At 42.4% G+C, this 13,635-nt stretch overlaps 1 protein-coding gene across 1 annotated transcript in view; it reads right to left on the bottom strand.

Annotated features, from left to right (window-relative positions):
• OXSR1 (oxidative stress responsive kinase 1) overlaps positions 1-13,635 on the bottom strand; it is a 90,129-nt gene that overhangs the window by 19,624 nt on the left and 56,870 nt on the right. The window contains exons 6-8 of the mRNA XM_050319421.1: positions 6,371-6,480; positions 2,858-2,959; positions 118-251 (exon numbers count right to left, since the gene is read on the bottom strand). Of these exons, the coding sequence (XP_050175378.1) occupies positions 118-251; positions 2,858-2,959; positions 6,371-6,480 (346 nt within the window). The remainder of the gene's footprint in view (positions 1-117; positions 252-2,857; positions 2,960-6,370; positions 6,481-13,635) is intronic.

Raw genomic sequence — 13,635 nt, forward strand, 5'->3', positions numbered from 1 at the left:
TGACTGAAAGGCTGGAGGGGCAGAGAGTGCATTAACTTCAAAAAAATAGGGAATACAATGAGGTTTGTGAGTCTGTTGGGGTTTATTTTTATTTTCTTCGGTGTCACCCTTTCTTACCTTTTTTCAGGGTCTTTTTGTAGGCACGATGAAATCATCTTCCTAAATGATTTCCCATACTTCTTCAGCATCTCCTTATCTTGCACACCAGTTTCCAAAGATGGGGGATCATTTTGTAGTGTCAGCATTAAAACCTGAAAGAATTATGTCTATTGGCAATGAGATTTTTCTTGGCCTTTGTTAGAGACAGATCTTGGGAAAAATGTATTTTTAGACAAGCATTTTCATCAAGCATCTGAGTCCACCAGGATGTGTTAGCAATTTAAGTTACTCTTTTTCATCCCATTATCCTGGCCCACAGGGGAGCCTGTGGGCCAAACACAAGGTTGGGATGTGATTTCAGGCCTGTTTAGTGTGATTAAAGGTACAAGCAGAGCAGAACTTCTGCCAGCTTTCCTCCTTTGAGATGAGCAGTTGTGCAAGGCATTTGATTCAATGCACCTCCCTGCAGGTATTTCTTAGCTAGAAATCAAATTAATGTAAAGGCAGAAAGGCAACCTCAAAAAACCACAAAGGTTTACTTCCCTGTACCAGTGCAACAGCAGGTGAAGACATTTCTCACATAAGCACCCATCAAGGCAAACTGATTATTTCCTTCACATCACTTAGATATTCTGAAGGAAAGGAAGAAAATTACTCATTTCCATTTCCACTTGTCACCTACATACAGATGAATATCTATTTTTAGAAAAGGAAGCAGCACATAGCATATTTAAACAGCTTTCAACAGCTACACTGCTTAGGGCTGCAAAAGCCCACCAATCTAGCTGGAATTATACAGTCCATGACAGAATTCCCTGCTTTTTTTCAGCACTCCTTGGAGGGTCAGTTAATGCATGGGTAATTCTGCTACATAACAAAATTAATCTGCAGTGCAGTACAATTACACTCAATAAGTAAAAGAGAGAAGTCTTCTTTGTAGGCTGCACAAATGGAACCCAAACCTAACAGAATTAGGGACTCAGTTCTATCTACCATAAACTAAATGGTAGATATGGCACATGATACTAAATAGGTGATGTTGGTATTCAAAGCTTCATCCCAGGCATTCAAACCACAATGAACAGAAGTCCAACTTGCAGAAGCTGCTGAAAAATGCTGCCAATAATCACAGCACAGAAGAAAATATCAATGAAAGCAGCAACAGCTAAACCAGCAACACATTTCCCTCAACTCCTCCCAGCTCTGCCACAGTCACTGACATTGTAGGAACTTTAATGGCGTTTCTGAACCACTCAGCTACACAACAGACCCTGCATGGACATGACAAGCCTTAAAATTAATTCTGTAAGAGTTAAACTTGGGCAAAATCCTGGCATTTAAAGAGATATATGGATGTGCCTGTTCCGAGTTGGGAGTTACTGGATTTCCAAATGCTACTGTAATTGTGGGGTGGGAGGGGACTCACCCAGGTCCTGAAGAGGTGACACACAACTCACACAGCACTCCAGCAGGTAGGACTTGGAAAAGGAAAGTTTGTCTCATGGTATCATTGAATGGTTTGGGTTGGAAGGGACTTCAAAGCTCATTTAATTCCAACCCCCCTGACGTGGGCAGGGACACCTTCCACTAGCCCAGGTTGCTTCAAGCTTCTTCCAGCCTGGCCTTGAGCACTTCCAAGGATGCAGCATCCACAATTCCTCTGGGCAACCTGTTCCAGTGCCTCATCACCCTCACAGGAAAGAATTTCTTCCTCACATCTAATCTAAATCTTTCCTCTTTTAGTTTAAAGCTGTTCCCCCTTGTCCTGTCCGTGTAAAAAGTCCCTCTCCCCATGGCAAAAATGGAGGGACTTGACATCCCTAGGCCTCATATCCCAGGTAATGACTGTAACCCTAAGCTGGGGGGGTACCAAAAGGGGTCTCCACCCCCTTGTGTTTGATCCAAGGGAGAATTCACCCCAATAATAGAAGCAAAGTGGCCTTCAAGAGGGTGGGCCAAAAGGGCTTAATGTTTTGTGACTGAGACAAGGCCTCATCAGATATCACAAAGGAGGTATGGAAAAAGCTCAGTAGAAGGACAGGATGCTTCAGACCTCAACTGCTGGGTGTCAGCTCTTAACTCCTCCTGAAAGAGCAGCACGTTGGAATTAACTCCTCATTCCACAGTCAGAAAATAGGGAAAGTTAGCCAAACCATAGGGCACTCTGAAGTTCAAGATATTTGACAAAGATATTTGAAGTGTCAGCAAAAGCATTTCCTTCACTTCAATCTTAATAAAACACTAGTGTTGCCACTACCACACCATTTCACACTGATGTGGTACTTTGCACTGCACAAGACTGTGTCAGTGTTAAACAAAATTAGAAATTTTTTTGGATAACTGGGAACACGAGAGGTATCAAGAGAATTTCTGAGAGGTGTCAAGAAGGATTATCAGTGCAGGAAAAAGAATGGCTCACCATCCCAGTGTCAATGGATGCCAGATAACACGTTCTGGATCATTATTTATAGCCCTAAAAACATCTGCTGCCTTCAGAGGTTCCAGGATTAGAACACACAGCACTTTCCTCAGTAATGGTGAGACTCAGGATCTAAGCAAAAGCTGTGCAGTTTTAGATAATGCTGATTAAGTGGCATACTTTTAAAAGGTGACTTCAGATAAATCCAAAAACATCATGATCCACAGGTGCAAGTTGAGAGGACAAACTCTTCTACACAACATGCCAGCCAAATTCTTGGGAACACCCACAGAACACACTGATCCTTTATCTTGCTCAGGTATCTGGAGACCTGCTCACCTTCATTGGGGGGTATTTGTGGTAAGGAGCTGCCCCTGTAGCCAGCTCGATAGCAGTGATCCCAAAGCTCCAGATGTCTGCCTTGAAATCGTATCCTCTGACCTGAAAAACACGAAGAGGACGTTAGCCTGTGCCCCTTACTGTCCTACACTACAATCCTTTCACCCTTTCCTTCCGTTCCCCTCAAATTTGGAGAGACCAGCACCACAGAGATGGAAGGAAGGCTTTCTCCCTCCTCTCCCCCAGCTGCTTGTACCTTGAGGAGCTGTTTTAGAAGTGACAGTCTGAAGAAAATCGTGGCTGTGGACTGTACAACTAGGACTGCTCTGCTGTAAACCTCTACATGAGCAGAACATAAAGGGGCACTAGGTTAAACCAGGCTCTGACTTCTACACAAAGACACAGAGAGTCATTAAACAGCGTAATGAAACTCTCATAGTTAATAGATGGGCTGTTACCCCTCGGGACACACAGCTCACTACACTTTTAGTCAGCCGCTTAATCAATCTGACTGCAAACACGCTCCATCCTGCAACTCCAGGACACACCAGCTCAGTGAAAGCCCCTTGCTCCTGCATGCAGACTAATATTTCCCTCCACTAATTAACAGCAGCTTCTGCACTTGACATTAAACACAGGCTCGTTCAGGAAAATTTATAGCATTTACTTCCCCTCCTGCACAGGAAAAAATATTTCATATGCCAAAGCAGTTACTTCCTCATTATTATTAGGTAATATTTTGGCACTTGCTTTCTCCGCTGCAGGGGAGAGACATTATGTACTAACTTCAAGAGCAGCCACGAAAATCGAAGTGTTTTGGTTGCTCAGGATGGTTTGTATTCCTTCTCACTAGACTATGGAAAAATGAGAACTGAATCAGAGCAAAGCTAACAGGGACATTGCGCTCAGCTAACCTAACAAGCTTAAGAAAGACACTCATTGTGAGGAAACCAAACAACATTCCGACAAACTACCTTTAGGATAATCTTTAATTTTGGCAAACAAACAAAAAACCCTCCTGCACTATTTGTTATGTAATACGATAGGTGAACTGAAACTTATCACAGCAACATGAATTTATATCTTGCACTAATGCCTCCAACACTGTAAGCATCACTTTCATGAGGCTTAAATGTCTGAAATGTTTTTTGCAGTGCCTCAGTTTATGGGTGCCATGATTTTGAACAGGTTTCAAGTCAGTTAACTACACAAGCACAGATATGCAGTATAATTTAAAAGAGCACAGGGCAAGAAGAAATACGCTGTAAGGGCAGGGTTTTTTCCCCTCACACTACTTTTAGATTTTAAGAATAACTTTGGGACGTTTCTTAGCTGTATCTTTCAGTGACTCTTGCAGCACATCAATACACTGTACAAAGCCCCATTCCCCAATGGGATTTTAACTTTGTGCGGGGTTTTGAACTATTTCACATAATCCTGCTCGCAACTGAAAACTATTAAGTTAAAAACTGTCTGCAGCAGTTCATCTTGACATGTGTCCAATACATGAGTCACCACCCTGCAGTTAGTTTATATCAACATCTATTTTTCTCATCAATTTTTGTTTGCCATAAATCTGTCAAGTGAACATACATTAAAAGACAACGCTGGGCCATCACGTATTAACACGGTAAAGGAAATTAACGATGCTGAAGCAAACCGGGTGCAGTTGGGTTGATAATATCGACATATCTAAGGCCAACCTACAGCAGCCCTTTGTCCCTTTTCCCAGTTGGATCTAGTGGCTCAGGGTGACACCTGCTGGAAGGCAGCAAGATGATCTAGTGGACATTGAAGGATTTCACATCAGCATCCAAAATATTGCTTTAACATCTGATATTTGCATCCAGTTAGATGTGCACAGCCTTGATGGAGGTACTGCACTCCCTAGACAACCTGCCTCCTTTGGAAACATATTTGTGGGGGACCAGCCCCCACTTTGTCACTGAAACCTTTATTTCCCCTTTTCAGCTCGCTCCTTAGGATTTTTTTCCATTTTGTCCTGAGGATTGCACCTGCAAAGAGGCTGGAGCAGCATCAGTAGTGCTGCAGCACTGCAGGACACAACACACAGGATATCAAGGGACATCTCTGATCTGGCTTTGGAAACACCCAAGCACTCATTTTTCATTTAATTTTAAATCAACATTAAATTAAAAAATCCAGAAGAATATGACAGTGAAGCAGTTCAGAATCAAATTTGCAAAGACAGATCCTGACTTGGGAAGTGTGTCTTTATTCTGCAGTGTTAGACTTACACTCTGAGGATGCTGCAGCAGTGCTGTAACGCACCGGCCCATCAGTGCCACCGTGGGGAGCCACTGGAAAGGCCAAACACTGAAAAAGCCTTTAATCAATAATACATTTAAGCTACTCCAAAGTTATCTCTATTCCTCAAGAAGTTTTAGATATAGGTAAAGATGCGTTAAAGTGCTACCACGGTCTTACCTCCATTTCATTTTATAGATATACACAGGGATATTGTTCAAGTTCCTCTTAAGCTTCAAAATATTTTATTGTGAACAACAGCAAGAAGAAAAGTAACAAGGTGGGTTTACTTTAATGAAACAATGTTTTCCCAAAATATTTTTGTTTAAAAAAAAAAAATTGGAGGGAAAAATAGAAAAACATTTATAGCCTGTTATATTTCTGCTTAGCACATCTGTCAAAAACCCTGAGTCCAGCCCTCTGTCAAACTGATTTTAAGGGAATAAGGGATAGCTTTCAGAATGCCTATGGCACTGAACAACAATGCCATCAACACCTACTGCAAACGCCCTGTCAGGACTGAGGTGTAATTTTGTTTGTGGATCTTGCTCAGAAATGGGCAATGATATTTTACAGGAAAGAGTTTCCAGGTGGTCTTCGCCAGAGGTCACACAGACAATGCTTCTGAGTTTAGTCCAGAAGCAGAGGAGGACAACAAGTGACACCCCCAGGGGGAAGAACTAAGACATCTTTTAGTGAGCCAAAAGAGCGGTGGAGGAAGGGGAAATGCAAGCATTCCTCAGCCTTTACAGCCTGCACACTTACAAGCCAAGAGAAGCTAAATACCTGAATAAAGTCAACTTTATGCATGTTATTTTCCTGTAATAACTCCCCACTTTGACATGCCCCAATTAACTACCCTAAATTCACGTTTGCAAATGCAGAAGAGCACGTTACTGAGCTGTATAGGTGCATATTTACCACATGTGAAACTATTTATATTCTACCTCACATTTATGCAAGAGGGAGGGGCAGGTTAATCTTCTTTATGCAACAGCTGAGCTGTCTCAATCTCACCTTTAGCAGGAGCCTGAGGAGAAGCAATTGGGCAAAAATCTACTGAACAATTAGTATTCCCCAGTACAAGCTTGTCTGCAACAGGCAGACTGAAGAAAATCCTGTGGTTTTAGGAAAACCTTACAGGATGCCAAATTATCATCTTAGTTTGAAGCAAATACACCCATTGCTGATAACAGGGAATTCCAGATGCAGATCAGCTCAGAGGACTGAGGAAAAACAATTCACCTGCTCCATAACTTCTGGTGCCATCCAGCAAGGTGTGCCCACAAAAGTTTTCCTGACTTTATTCCTGGTAATGTCACCACCAGTGGCCAGGAACGCGCTAACGCCAAAGTCTGAAAAGAAAACAAAAGCAGAATTTAATAAGAATTTATTGAGAACACAGCCCGAGCAAACTGAAGGGCTGTCCCATCTTTCCCCTCCTATTCCCAGCCACCTATTAAGTACCAGACCATGCAGTCACGCATGAGGAGTTTCCTAATAAAGGACGAATGATCAACAGTTAGCAAAGAGTGCTGGTACATGAACTGCCATTCAGCTCCTGGGGACAGCAGAGCTTTCAGCCCTGGCCGGCAGAGAGGAAAATTCCACTTTCCATTACAGCCCACTGGCCACATTAGAGCCTGCCTGTGCTCCCCCAGCAGACCTGCTGCTGTACAAACCTGCCCCTGCCAGCCAGAGTTTATTTAATTTGCATGCATTCATAATGAGAAGTGACCCTCGCTGAGCATCCTGGTAACATTCCCAGCAAGGAAGGTGGGTGCATAAAAGGTTACTTGATTACATGGAACTGCCCTAACTGCACACTGCAGATGAGGTGTCAGCTCCTTATTCTCGATGATTTATTACCAGAACATACTTTGCTTGATAATCTCCCATAGCCCAAATGCTCCTTTAACAGGAGCTTGAACCAGTTCCTGGTGACACAGCAGCATTAATTCACATGTCCCCAGCCAGTCCAACCATCCCAGGCAAGCCCCACAGACAGGTGTTCACACCCTGACTGCATCACCCCCACTTGGAACATCTTTCACAACCTGAAGGATGCTCGAGGATGCCCTTTGCACTCACTGGTAATTGTATTTCGTAAGGTAAATCACTCTTATGTGAAGACTATGCTGTGAAAGGTAACCCTGATGTCTTATGCAATTCAGAATTAAATGGAAAACAGGATCTGTTACCAGTAGCAGCAGTGTGCAGGGACAGCTATGGGATACAGTATGTTTGTTGAGAGAAGAGCATTACAAAAGATTTGGCAATCAAGTCATTCAGATGAGGATGGCACTTGAGAAAAAAAAATAAAATCATGTGATGGGGAAACTGTAAACACAGAACTGTGTAAGTATTTCTTCCTAATTTTCTCCAAACTACACTGCTTATGTATTACTGAATTACAGGCCTGCAATGGGCCACTCTCCATAACTCAACTTTATCCACACGCATTTCTTTTTTTAAAACACACTAAAAGCAATCAAAATCTTGAATGTCAATTTTCAGGCTGATGACAGGCTTAGAGTGCAAGTCTCTGAAATTCCAGGGCTATTTCACGTAAAACCAGAACATTATTGACCACAACTGGTTTGAAAGTTCTTGCAACTCTGCTGACAGTTAACTGTAAATGCAAAAGCCTTTCCCTCTCTAGACAGAGGAGCCAGAGTTACTCCATGGCTTAAAGATGTTATAGTGAGGCATCAACTGCAACAAAAAGATCCCTCTTTATAATTTGCAAGGAATGTTGTGCCTGTGAGGACAATCCCAAGCTTCCCTCTGCATCACACAGGCAGTGCAATGAGTCCTTTCTTGTTTGAGAAACACCACTGAAATCCTCACTCAGAAAGCTTCCAGCTCACTTCAGTTAGAGACTTCCAAGGACAGGGACTCAGTGCTCACTGAAGTTACTGGACATGGGTAACTGCAAGGTGACACTGCAGGAAGTTTCACAGCAATCACTGGGCTAAAACCAGCAACTAGCCAAGGTCTATCATATCATTAGGATTCAGCTTTAGAGATGTGCTGCCCTGTTCTCTTCCCTGTTCCCAGAGGCATCTTGGCTTCCTTCTAACCTTGAAGTTTCAGCACTCCTAGACAGATTCTCTGTCCCATCAGCACTGCAACCCCTGTTTTTCTGGAAACACACTTTTAGCAACACTGATTTTGCTTTGAGATCTTCCATGTGAGTATCCACTATCCTTGCTTTTCTCAGAAACTGAAGGAGCTTCCTAAAAGATTCAAGTTATTTGTCTTTCACTGCTTATTACAGGAAGTCTTGCAAGATCTATTGTTCTAAACACAAGAGCAATTAAAAGTTCTTTTAAATAAGATAATACCAACAGAAACTTGTCCAAGTGCCATCAGTATTTTACTGTGATGTGCTGTATTTGAACTTGCATGTATTATCTTACCTCAAGTTTCCATGCAGTCATTTTGAGGGGAAAGGAAATGCCATTCAAAGCAAAAGCACTCCAGCAGTAAAAACACAAGTCCTTTAAACAATATTCACCACATCTCACATCAAACATGGGTTTATAAATTCCAGATGGAAACGGGGCCCCTACATCTGCCATCTGAGGTCAGCAAAAAGCTTAAATGGAATTAAAGTTTATTTCATTACATGGTTGATTTATTCAATGTTTTCCCAATCAATTTCCCTCATTTCCAGTGGGCTAAAACAGGCTCAACCAGCCTGTGCTACTCTGCTGTAAGGAATGACTTTAAGACCATCTTCTCAAATGTCACCTTACTAACTTTATCCAAGCCCCAGCTATTAAGAATGTGCCTGCTCTCAAGAAATATCTCCAAAGCAATAAAATACAATCCTAACCACAAGTTCAGGTTCAGTTCTTACTTCTGAGCAGTTGGTACAATTCTCAGTCTCAGTTCTCACACAGAACTAGGTTACTGCAAGTGAATTTAACTCTAGAAAGTAGGAAAAGCCATGAAATTCAAGAAAGAGCACAAATGTAAACACTTCTGAGCTTTCTTGGCAGCTCAGAGTTTATATTGGTTCACTATGGTGACAACTGGAAAGGACTGAATCACCAGAAACAGGGAGGAATTGGAAATGCTTGGACCTGGCTTGCAATACCAGTAACCACCACTGCTGGGGATCCACCGACTGTCAGATATTCTAAAGGAGCCCAAATACTGCAGACTTCCAGCAGTCTGTTAGCAAATAACATCTCCAGGATGTCTGAGTGAAAGTGGTAGGATCTTTTTTTTAATCGTTTTTCTGCAGCAGTGTAGAAAATATTCATCTGTTGGAGCTGTGTCAGTGATATAAACCAGAGACTTCTTAAAAAAAAAAAAAAAAAAAGAAAAACATAGATATCTATATATCTATATATCTATATATATCTCCAGACTCTCATATCACAGTAAAATCAGTCCAGGATGGGAATGTCAATTCTGCTGATGCAGACTCTGCAAAAAATATGGCAAATGTTGTCTTTTTCAGTAGAAACATCACGTTTCGAACCACATACCCTACAGGATACTCTGCAGTGGCAACGAAGTTGTAGACCAGTGTTTGAAAAAGGATGGCATTAGGCAACAATTCCTGCTATTAAGGTATCCAAGTTATCAAACTTGAAAACTATTCTGGCCACTCAAGAAATGTAAAAGCTGAAAGGAAACACTCCATCTGAACAACTCACCAATGCAAGAATGCTCTGGCAGGACCACATCACAATGTGTTTTAGCACAGGAAGATAAATTTCTACCACACTGTGTATTGTTTTACCCAAATCTAGAAGTCAGCTTTTAAAATCATCTCTCCTTGGCCACCTCATATTGTAACATTACCTTAATCCTAAAAAGCTACTGCATGAAGCTGCCTGCAAGGTACATAGAAGGGAAAGACAAGAGGAATGTGCACTAAGAAACAGGACAAAAGCCTGCTGATACCAGAAGGGCTCCTACAGAGTCTGGTGGGTTTGGATCAGACCCTCAAGCAGTTCCTAACTTCAGCAGGGGCTGAACAACTGAATAATCCAATCTTGACTTCAAATCATAGAATCAGATGGGTTGGAAAGGACCTCTGAGATCATCAAGTCCAACCTTTGACCCACTACCACCACAGTTACTAGACCATGGCACTGAGTGCCACATCCAGTCTCTTCTGAAACATGTCCAGGGACAGAGAATCCACCACCTCCCAGGGCAGCCCATTCCAATACCTGATTACCCTCTCTGTAAAGAATTTCTTCCTAATATCTAACCTAAACCTCCCCTGGCAGAGCTTGAGGCCAGACTTCAAACCAGTCAGAGCTGTATTTAAACAAAAAGTATTTCAGAAGACAGCACTAAGTGGTTTTGTTACCACTCGCTTTCCTTCTTGTTCAGCTGTTCTCCAGGAGAAAATATCTACAGTTGTAGGTAAGTGTTTTCCTGAAAACCTTATGGCTTTTAGAGCACTGAAGATGAATAAACCTGGCAGGAAGAGGAGGAAGGCCGTGGCAAAGAGCAATTTTTTTGCTGAGAAAGCAGTAGGTGACTGGACACCAGAAAAGGGAAGGTTAGTGGAGGACAAAAATCAAAATCTTCTTTCCTTTTAAAGTCTATGTGGATGCACAGTGGTATTGGATCTGTAAATACACACTTGTTCTCCTACTGCACAAAGTAACTTCAGGATGACAAAGCCCGGGCTGGGTGAAGCCACCCACTGCCCTTGGAGAAGTGGTTTCAACAACAAAACAGCGCAACATCTCTTCAGGAAACGCAGATAGTACAAGTGACACAAAAAAAGTTACTTCTCATCATGCTGCTGCAGGAGAGGCACTAAAAATCTCCACCAGTCACAGAGAAAAATACTTCTGGCCCTTCTTCTGAAAGTGAGAAGAAGATCTTGGTGTCCGTGATACAACACTGGCTGCAATCGACACTTCCCTCCCCCAAGTTAGATTTGTGCCTTGCCCCTTCTTAGAGCCACTTAATCTCCCAAAGTTAGAGTTTCCTAAGGGAAAGTGGGGAATGACACTGCCTGCACCATAGCTCGATGTTTATGTAGAGCGCTATTTTCGTACAATGAATTAAGAGCAGTCAGGAACACAGCGAACCGGTGACAAGCTGGCATGGATTTGTGGAAAGTTACACAAATTCAGTTACACAAGTTTTGCCTGGCCTTAACTATCCCCATTTTATAAATAGATAAAGCGAGAGGGGTTGGGCAATTTGCCCAGGATCAATTAGCAAGTCCTGAACAACTTTGTGAAATCTCAATCTACTTCAGCAGCTTGGCAGCGCGGCCATCCCGGGCCATGGCAGGCGCTCCGGGCACCTCTCGGAGTGCGCATTAATAACTCCCTGGTTTCAAATCCTGAAGATGCTCTGCAACCAAAAAATCCCACCCATGGAGGGATGTGTGCCCTCAGCCAGCTCTTCTATCATCACATCCAATCACAGAGGGGTGGGCAACAGCATTATTTAATATCCCAGCTGACAAAAACAAGGAAAAAAATAAGACTTGATTCTGTATTCTGACTCAGTAGGATGCTGATATCGTGCCATGGTTCCAATCTATAAAGACGCTCACTTAATTTCACAATAATTTATAGGGCCTGCAAAGTTAAGTAAACTGACAAATGCTAAGCCTTGCTTACTGCGAGAAGTCATCTCCTGGTCTATGCAGCAATATTGCTGCTGATGCAGTTTATGTTGACAAGAGTGCTTTTACCGTACAGCTTTTAGACTCCAGGGAGCCAATAAATGCCAGGGCACGGAGGTTTTATGCCCTGATTAAAAGAAATAACTGCCATGGAGAGGCTGGAACATAAAAGAACATGGCTATCTCAATTTACATTGCAACCACAGCCCAGAACAATGGTATCTGGGAAAGAGTCCTGCTCTCTCCAGAAAACAGATTAATTCAATGTGCAGGAAAACACTTCAAACTCAGAAAGCGACACTGAATTGTAACAGGCTCTGAAAACTTCGTGCCAAGCCTCAAGCCCAAGCCAGTGCCCTTGAAGGAAAAGAATAAAATGTTAACATAGAAACAACCTAACTCAGTTTACTTCTTGCTGGTCAGCTGGGTCTGTTAAAGACAATTTTCTCCTTGGTTCAGTGGATGCACATTTTGAAAGCAAAAGGAGCTACAGAGTTAAAAATAGAGCCATGAGTAAAAATACCAAGTCCCAAGACTTGGGGAGGAGTTTCAAGCTGGGAATTTGTGCGGGCCATTAGAGGAATTTTTAGAATTCCCACTCCCAGCAAATGCCCCCGAGTTCACAGATTTCTCCTCCACCTCTTCACCTGCTCCCACAGCAGCTTTCACACCGGATGCACAACCACCAATTCAGAGTTACAAACAGAACCTGAGAAATGCCTGACACACTTTCATCAAGTTGCTTTTTCTGTTCAGCCTTAACAGAATTGCGTGGCCCAAATCAAAGAAGGAGGCTTTAATTTTCACTGGTTAGAACTGTAGAATCCTGCAGCAAAATTCCTGCCACGAATTCTACCACAGTGAAAGTTTCCAGTAATTAACTTCACTGATACATTGTGGAGGTACAGCCCAGCAGTGAGGTTTCCTCCATTACAGGGATGAGCATTTTTTCCTAAACCCTGAAAGAACTTTGTTCTTTTCCTCAAAGGATTTCCAGTTTGAGATGTACACTCCTCATTTACATTTAAGAATATTACATTTCTTCTGAGACAAGAAGCAAGAATTGTGTCAAGCAGTAGGAAACACACAGGAACACAAGGTTGCAAAGGCCAAACATTGAATAAGATCTTCTTAACAACTGTTCACAGGGAGTTTGGATTAAAGAATGGCGAGAGGGAAAGAAGTCATTATAAAAGAAGGGAAGCCATTCTTCCCTGCAACATTATTTAAATTCTTCATGTACACCAAACCAGCTCCTTGCAGGGAGGTGCCCCATTCACTCTGACCCTCAGGCTTCATTCCACAGCTGACCATCTTTTCAGTTTTTTCCTTCTGGTGTAACTTTCCAACGAAACTTAAACATGTTTGTTTCATGGGAACGCAGTGACGCCACTCAGCTCAGAACTGAAGCACTCAATCAACAGAATTATTCATAATATGCATTAATATGATTGTCAAAGGCAAGTGCTTTGATCTCGCTGAAACAAATCCCATTTTATTGGGATTGGTTTGCTTCCAGCATTTTTTTCCTCCCAAAAGAATTTGCGAGAAATTTTGCTATTTCATCCTGGGTCAGGAGGAAAGGAAGCTTAAGTGTCAGAAATTCCCACAGAAACAAAATCTCGTGTTATGACCAGGTCAGGCTCTTCTCTATTATTCATTAATTTATTTTCATTTCTTTCAAGTCATCAGCTGCCTCCACAGAAACGAAAGTGCTTCCTGCCACTGGGTGAACTCGCTGACCTTGGTTGAGTTTAGTGGCCCTGCTGTGGCTGATGAAAAGTCACAGAGCTGGACCTTCTGCACGTTCAAAGGAAGGGTTTGTAAAGAGGGAACTTTGCACATCTCACAGTGCTGCTTTCACAGGACAGGCTGAGAGGTGGATTTC

The sequence above is a fragment of the Myiozetetes cayanensis genome, unplaced genomic scaffold (genome assembly GCF_022539395.1).
Source record: "Myiozetetes cayanensis isolate MyiCay16 unplaced genomic scaffold, myiCay2020 scf1, whole genome shotgun sequence".
Lineage (NCBI taxonomy): Eukaryota > Metazoa > Chordata > Aves > Passeriformes > Tyrannidae > Myiozetetes > Myiozetetes cayanensis.